Source organism: Triticum dicoccoides, chromosome 4B, assembly GCF_002162155.2.
Source record: "Triticum dicoccoides isolate Atlit2015 ecotype Zavitan chromosome 4B, WEW_v2.0, whole genome shotgun sequence".
NCBI classification, from domain to species: Eukaryota; Viridiplantae; Streptophyta; class Magnoliopsida; order Poales; family Poaceae; genus Triticum; species Triticum dicoccoides.
Window position 1 is genome coordinate 120,283,661 of NC_041387.1, and position 8,176 is coordinate 120,291,836.

The 8,176-nt window shown below is 45.8% G+C and overlaps 1 protein-coding gene across 4 annotated transcripts; it reads right to left on the bottom strand.

Annotated features, from left to right (window-relative positions):
* Positions 1–1,059: 1,059 nt before the first annotated feature.
* Positions 1,060–7,525, bottom strand: LOC119295382 (filament-like plant protein). 4 transcript variants are annotated; one of them, XM_037573798.1, is made up of 6 exons: positions 7,197–7,525; positions 5,728–5,919; positions 4,488–4,609; positions 4,049–4,373; positions 1,823–3,804; positions 1,060–1,661 (listed from the first exon to the last, which is right to left on the bottom strand). In XM_037573798.1, the coding sequence occupies exons 3-6, from the start codon at positions 4,497–4,499 to the stop codon at positions 1,335–1,337; spliced, it is 2,646 nt and encodes an 881-aa protein (XP_037429695.1). In that variant the 5' UTR covers positions 4,500–4,609; positions 5,728–5,919; positions 7,197–7,525; the 3' UTR covers positions 1,060–1,334. The 4 variants fall into 4 exon arrangements, with proteins under 4 accessions (XP_037429695.1, XP_037429692.1, XP_037429693.1 ...); XM_037573795.1 differs by having other exon boundaries at positions 4,488–4,616; XM_037573796.1 differs by lacking the exon at positions 7,197–7,525 and adding an exon at positions 6,968–7,166 and having other exon boundaries at positions 4,488–4,616.
* Between the last annotated feature and the right edge of the window lie 651 nt (positions 7,526–8,176).

The window sequence follows — 8,176 nt, forward strand, 5'->3', positions numbered from 1 at the left end:
ATTTTATTGGCAGAGAGAAGGCGGGAAACAAGTGTTGATCAAGTGATCAATGGGGTGAAATAGAAATGGTACAGGTGGCCAGCCTAGTGGCTATGCTGGCGATGATAGTATCGGGCTATCTCTCACGGCACGTCCCCGAAGGGGTGCTCTATGCAGGCTACTCCTGCGATCCTCCATTGCTCCATGTCTCGACGGCACGCTTCGATGATGGTGCGAGAGCACGGCATCTTACCGCGGAAGGTGCATACATTACGCTCAAGCCATATGTGACAGGCGATGAGTGCAAGAATTGATCTGGTGCCCTCCCTGTCGGTTGGGCTTGCCGCCTCTGTAATCAGCCTCACTCTTTCCGTCGTCGTCGTTCCGGAGCTCCAGGTAGCGTGTGCTAGGGAGTGACAGCCCCGCCATGATGCCGCCGTTGTCCAGGCCTGAATAGCGATCGGGCATTCCTAGAAAAGGTGGGAGGAGGACTCCAAGCTTCGCAGGCAGAGCTGGCAGAAGTAGTTGTTCTCCCCGCCACGCCGCTGCATGCGATCGTTGCACCATAGCCTGTCGAGGTGTAGCATCCAGAGGAACATCTTGAGCTTCCAAGGTGCCCAGATACGCCAGACGTTCTTGGAGGGGAAGGGTGCCATTGGCGCCTGGAACTGTGCCGCGTAGGCGGAGCAAGCGGAGTAGAACTTTTGGAAAAGAAATTAATCAGCGTGTAAACTTTCAGCTGCATTAAGAGGAATCATAAGTTTCTTCTTAGAAAACGAGGTTGAGAACACGAGGAGATGAAAATCACAAACCGATATATGAACAGGATTATATAACTACACAAAATTACTAGATCACCATCCAAATTTGTGGAATGTATCTCATGCTAGCGTTTCCCATCGATATCATATGTTCATGCGCTTCCACACATTGAAATAAGGGCCATGAATCCATCATGTAGCTCTCAAAGTGATCTGCAGTTTATGTTATTTTGAGAGTAGTTCTCTCTAATAATATAAATGTTAATAAATGACCAGCGTGCTGCTTTACACGTGGCAAATTAGTGAAAAGCGAAGTATATTTAAAAAAGGACACCGTAATTGCAGTTTTGCTGCTTGGCCTTTGTTTTGAGATTGTCCTGGGTAACATTTTAGTGCAAGTACACTACTAATCATCTGCATCTAGCGAAACAACGATCATCTAATGGGAGACTGGACCGAAAATGACAGAGAGCACAAATCCAAGCGAACGATCAACTTTCTGTAAATGCACACCGATCATCTACCCCCAGGTGACAATGAGTTGACAACAACATCCAGGAACAGTTAGATAACCTATGCACACAATCTCTTCCATCACATCTCACTTCCTTGCTCTGCTCCTGTAGCTACCGATCGACGATAACCCGAGAACACCGAGCGCCGTGATGACGGGGACTGCGCCCGAGGAACAGGCGAGGCGCAGCCCCCGTTGCTCATTGGGAGATGCAGACCGTACGATTCATCGGCGGGCGGCTCAGTGCCATCTTCTCTGAAGTCCAGCAGCGTGTCCTTGGATTCCAGCTTGCCAGGCTCGGTCATCACACTGTCAAGGTTCGTCAGCGATTTCAGCTGAAGCCCGAGGTTTGCGATCGTCCTCTGGCACTCAGCGAGCTTCCCTGCAGCACTGGCGACCTCTTTCTCCTGCGATGAAGATGATGATGATATTTGTTATACAGGGACTTCTAAAGTTTCAGGAGTGATTAGACCATATATGCCTTGAGAGGGGTGCTTAGAGCCTAGGCTAGTAGCAAGTACCACCCATGTTATTTTGGCCCAATGCTGTCAACTTCTAAAATGTTTACCTGCTTGAACTTCAGGTCTCCATTCGTGTTGGCGAGTCGCCAAAGCTTTGCCTCGCGACTGTCCCTTGACAGCTGAGCTTCCAATTTGCGGCATTTTGCTTCATACTCTTCTGAGAGCAGCTTCTCCTGCTCAATCTTCCCTTGTAGCAAGCTCACCTTGTTTGTCAGTTTTGCGAGTTCCAGATTTGCTTCTTCAAGTTGACTCGCCATTGCCTTTCTCCCTGACACTGCATCCTCAGCCTTGGCAGTGAATTCTACCAGCAACACACTCTGCTCTTTAAGCCTCACCTCCAGTGACGACACCTTCTCCTGGAGCTTCATGGTCTCCTGGTGCGCAGACTCAAGCTCAGACCCCAAAACCTTTCTGATGCCCTCAACTGCCTCCAATTGCATCTTGACCTCCGAAGAATATTCCCTCTCCTTCGCCGCATCAGACTCCAGTGCATTCACCGTTACGCGCAGCTTTGCGATTTCTGAGTTTGCTACCAGGAGCTGAGCCTCTAGTGATTCTTTGGCGGACTCCACCGAAAATGTTCTCTCTGATTCAGTCTTCATAGCCTCTATTTGTGCCTCAAGCTCTCTGTGACATATCTTCCCCTTTTGCACCTCACTCTCCAGTGTTTTAATAATTCCTCTTAGTTGCCCAATTTCTGTGTTTGTGGATCGCAGCTGTGCCTCTAACGTGTCTTTAGCTGCCTTTGCCATGTCTGCCTCTGCTTTGTGCTGCGCAGAGAGGGTTTTCTCTGCATCAATCTTCTCTTCCAAGGATACCACCATCTTGCGAAGATTTGCTACCTCTGCAGTAGTTGATTCTAACTGCAACTGCAACTCCAACTCCTTGCTATCCCCAGTTTCTTCCAATTTAGTCACCACACCCTGAAGCTTCTCAACTTCTGCTGACTTTGATTCGAACTGCAATGCCAATGACTTCCTCTCACCATCTAATCGTTCAGCTTGTGCTAAAGCAGCATCTTTGGACTCGTTTGCAAAGTTTAACTGCATCTGCAGGTCAACCAGCTTGCCATCAGCTGCCATGAGGGTGTCACATGACGTGTCAAGCTGATTTCTAGCCTCTGCAAGGGCCATTTCAAGATCTTTTTTCTCATGTTCGATCTTTTCAACCTTTGCTTGCAAATCTATAACCTGGTGCTGTAGGGCTTCAGTTTCGCCTCTTGAGATATCTCTGGTCACAGCCTGGTCAGAATCAGTTTCTGTTCCAAAGCTAGAGCTCATGTGATCTGCTTCAGGCAATGCGGCCAGCTTTTCCATCTCGAGAAAATCATCCATTAGGTCAATTTCAACAGGATTGTTTACAAGATCTCTTGTGCCCTCGTTGCCGTTTTTGAACTGATCGAGTTCTGCTATAAGAGCTGAGGCCCACAGATCAGAATTTTTTACTTCACTGTCAATAGCTAGCATATGCTCCCCACTATCAGATTGGCTGTCAGTCAGAGATTCCATGCAAGCATTGTTTGGAACAGGCCTAGAAGAATCATTGGCTAAGGAGGTTCTGCGTGTCACATGGCGCAACCTACGGCACTCTGCCTCGACTCTTGTAATTTTCTTCACACTTTCCAAGTGTTGTTTGCTCGCTGTCTCTGCTGCTTGGTTGCTCAAGTCTCTTTCCAGTGCAAGCATCTTCAATTCCTTGGATAGCGTGAGCAACTCGATCTTGAGATCCTTGCAGTCTTTCTCTGCTACCTGGAGTTTTTCCTGCAGATCAGAGGCTTCAAGCTGCTGCTTCAGGTCCACGATATTGTTCTGGAGCGCAGACATCTCAGACTCCAATTCCTGGGACTTCTTAGCAACTGCATCACGGATTTTCTCCTCTTGTTCTTCTCGTGCCTGGCGAAGCTGCCTGACGCATTCCTTGAGAGCACCATCCAAGTGGCTGACTTGATCCTCCAGAGAGGCATTCTTCAGAGATGAAGCATCAAGTAGCCGCTTCAGGTTACTAACTTCAGCTTCAGCATGCTCCCAACCTACAAATAAATCACAAGTATGAGTTAACTACTACTATGCATTCTAAATTTCTGGTTAGTACAATATAAGAAATAAATTTCTTGTTCATACCATTCTAAATTTGCTCAAAGAGCATGCAAAAATAAAAATCATCTATGAGTTTACTCTTTCTTAATTTCAGCAGATGCAATAGTGATTCTTAATAAAGAGAGGAAACTACTGACTAGCATGAATGCATGCAATCTAACATGAAAAAGAAAATACCTGCAACAGCATCTTCTGCAACTTTTGCATGCTGCTTCACCAAGTCCTCTTTAGCACTGATAGTCAAAAGAGCAGCAGAAAGCTTCTCGCTTAAACTCTTCACAGAATCCTGCCTATCAGCATCTCCTACATTTGTAAGGACCTCGGGTGGTGGTAGTTGACCATGCTGCGGGGAAGAATCATTAGTCCCATTTGCCCATGTTAGCTTCTCATTCAATGATTTTCCTGCTTCAGTTTCTTGGGTTTCACCGTCTCCAATTCTTGAGGAAGCTTCAGGTGATTGGCTATGATTTGGGGAACCACCAATGGAGATAGGTTTGGCATCCTGTATTTGCCAAAGGTGAACAAAGTGAGCATGTTTTCTGCAAAGCATTTGCCAAAGAAATTTAAATTTACGAATAGTCTTCAAAAGCCTCAAGGCATCATCTAATCACTGTACCAGATTCGTCATTCCTCCCAGCTCCCAGCTCCTCCTTTTGTGAAGTTGAGCTAGGCAATAGTATCTTCTAAACCAACGTAGTGGAAATCAAGCTTGAGACCCGTTACATAACCAGCAATTATCTGAAAACTGAGATAATAAAAATGATTTCTGAAGCAAATTCTACACATTCAGCTCCATCATGAAAAAAGCAGTATGGAATTCATTCAGCACGGCATAAGTCATTGATATAGTCATGGAAACGTTTTAACTAAACCATACAGTTTTGACAAGTAACAGTTTAAATTGCGACCTCAGTATTCAAGCGTAACACAACTTTGGTCCTGTATATATTGGAGATGTTTTCCTTTTTTCTAAAAATGTATTGAGGATTCTAAATATCTAGGACCAAAAGATAGGAAACAAAAACTTCAAAAATTAAAATTATATTAATTTCTGTCAGTTATATGATAAACTTAAAAAGTATCACTGCCTGATACAATAATCAAAGGGATAATCAAAATCAGATATTGCATAATAGCTTAAAGATACTCCAGCCCTTCCCCATTTAAAAATAGAAGGCCTGCAGTTTTTGCAATCTTCTACAAGAATATGACACGTGCATGTAGAATTGATAACCCTTTTTCTCTTTTGCCCACATTTATATCTCTTCATCATTTATGGCTAAACATACATGGTAACTACTCTATCTTATAATCTCAAGATAATAACACCATGGCTATGGTGGCCATTTCCCTCTACTATTAGAAATGAGATAGAGGAAGCAGATAGTAAGTACATTGCAACCTTCTAAAACCATATAAACAGGAGCACTCAAACATAGTCCAGCTACTGCAGTGTCTTGCTATGTAACATCCAACAAAGACATTGTTATTACTTATTAGCAATTTAGCATGCTACTTACAAGTCCGGTTTGTAAGAATGTTTTCACCAAACGGTATAGTAACGTCTGATTATGTCCCACCAGAAACAGGTCAAAGTAAAGCTGAATGTTCCATAAAGCTGTCCAAGACAGCAAAATGAGATCTAGCTTGGAGATGCAAATAGTAATCCGTTGCTTAGTTTTCACTAGAAGTTCCAAGGTTGCTTTCCATAATCTGAAAGTAACACCTGAACCATCACCATGATGTTTCCTCTACTACACATGTTTCGCTGTATTTGAAATCGAAAAAACTCAAGCAAACAAGATATAAGACATGCAATCCCATCTAAACAACAAAATTAACATATGGAGCAGAACCTGGCCACAGGATTAACGGTCATGTGATGACACCAAACTGAAGATCCCACTCTCCCCAGGGCTCCTCTCCGACGATTTGCGGCTCCAGAGCGGACTCCAGCAATCCATCTCACACCCACCACACCATCAAAGCATCCACAGTCGTTCCCTTGGTTTATTGGAGACCCCCAAGGCAGGGTTCAGGTACCAACACTGAAACAGAAAGGAATGGAGAGAAATGTCCTTAGTACACACCTCCTTGCAGATTACGAGCGTATCAGGCACTAAAAATAATCACTCTTGAGTAAGAACAGAATTTTTTGAAGGATGGGAATAGCAAAAAACTTTAAAGCAACCCGCTTATAGCAAAATAACACCCGACTTTCAACTGCAAATACCAAATTCTTGGCAACAAATTGTTAACATGGTACGAAATCAAAACAAGCAATGAGTCGGATCCCAGAAACTGAGAGATGTCACAGGCAAATATGTTTACTGCAGAAAACTACATTGCCACTATCCAAATCCTTCTTTGGAAAAGGAGGATCACCCCCGGCCTCTCTGCGTAGAAATCCAAATCCTATAATAGAAACTTTTTTTTCTTTTGCAACTTTTTCAGTCGAAACATGTCTAGAAATCCGCTATAAAACCCCAAAATCCTACCACCTCGCATGAACCGAAAACCCTAAGGAGACTGCCAAGATTTTATACCTCATAAATTCAAGGGAGTACCTAGAACTCATCTAGATGAGATATAGTTTGGTCTCATTCACTTTGAAAACAAGAATAGATACAACCCATGTCAGCACACACGCATCTTATAGCATCACATCCAATGGTTATAAAAGGTGAATGAGACCAAATTATATCTCATCTAGATGAGTTCTAGCAAAACTGTAAATTCAACCAAGAAACCAAATCCAGGAGAAGTCGACTGGCAGCACGGAGAAAACCCTCGCCCTACTATACACACCTAAATCCCATAGAGAATCTGCTCGAAATCCCACACCGGGGGCAGGATGCAGAGCAGAATCTGCAGGACCCCGCCGAAGAGGGCGAGGAGGAAGGAGCAGGAGAACATCTCTCCCCTGTCCCAGGCCCGCACGGGAAACGAATGGAAGAAGAGAAGAACTCAAGACGCCATTGGAAGAAAGGGGGAAGGGGGGCGGAGCGGAAACGAAATCGGGGCAGCATTAACGCCTGCCTGCGGGCGCAATTAAACCCTCGGCGTGGCGGAGAAGGGCAAGCCGTCACTACTCACATGAACCGTGTGGACTGTGAGCTCGCTCCCCCACCGTCGGTCCCTCGTTCCCCACCCCGCTCCCCTCCCCTCCCCTCCAAAAACAAATTTTGGCGGACTAGGCCCGGCGAAAGAAGGAGAGCGGGAACGGGAATCGCATTGCCCAACCAACCGCCCGGACGCCGGCGCAGATCGACGCGGCGAGGGGGGAGGAGGGGAGACGAGGAAGAAGAGAAGAAGGGGACTGTACCGGGGCCGCGGCGGCGTCGCAATGTGGAAGGAGGGACGGAAGAAAAGCGGCGGGCTCGCCTGGGAGCGTGGGAGGGAGAGAGCCGGGCGCGTGGGAATCGGCGATAGGATGCAGAAATCTGCTCCTTTTTCCTTTTCCTTTCCCTTTTTCTCTCACCAGTTCACCAGCATGCGCGCTGGGCCTCTTCTCTTCCTCCCCAGTTTCCTTTCCCGCCCAGGCAGCTCAAGTCTCTCCTCTCCTTGCCTGCCTATCCTCTCCTCTCTGGCTCTCTTGTCTCTTCCCTTCCCTATGCCTGCATGATAAGAGTGATGGACTTCAAAGGCTCAAGACTGAGTGAGATATTCCAACTCTTCCTCTCTCTCTTTCTTCTATCAACTTATTGTTATCCTGCTACTACTTGACACTGTGCAGAAATGCTTCTTCTTTTCCCCCGGTTTAAACGGGTAAAAAAAATGCTTCTGCTCCTACTGGTACCTGTACACCTGTACTGCCATTTGTACAGCTGCAAATACAGTAGTACTTCCTGCCTTTGACCAGAGGCTGTTACTGTAGCAGTGTAGACTTTGTAACCTTGTTGGAGTGCTGTGCTGTGCTGTGCTGCTTATAAATGAATTTTTTTTTCCAACTTGGTGAGCTTCGTGCACCGGAGGGTTTAGGTTTGATTATTTTTGTTTTTGTCTCTTCCAATACGGTGGCCCCCACACGGGAGGGTTCTTTTTTTTTTGTGCGGTGCTGCATCGGGACCCAGGATACCCCTTGTATTTGTACGAGGTACACCGTGGAGCATGTACTGCTACACACAATCTAGGGGCTACTGTAGTTAACTGTAAAAAAAAATTCATTATGCAGTTCATGTTCAAAAGATGTTCAAGACTCAAGAGCAGTACGCTGCCCAGAGTGATGGCCCAACCATGTCTCGTCTCACGGGCCTGTTTGGGACTACTCCGCTTCACCAAAATCAGCTTCGCTCCACTAAATTC

Excerpts from the sequence above, each read along its gene's own strand:
- LOC119295382 (XM_037573798.1), bottom strand. Across the intron at positions 3,805-4,048 it reads TGCAGAAGATGCTGTTGCAG|GTTGGGAGCATGCTGAAGCT; the intron begins GTATTTTCTTTT and ends ATTTATTTGTAG. Across the intron at positions 1,662-1,822 it reads GAGACCTGAAGTTCAAGCAG|GAGAAAGAGGTCGCCAGTGC; the intron begins GTAAACATTTTA and ends TCTTCATCGCAG.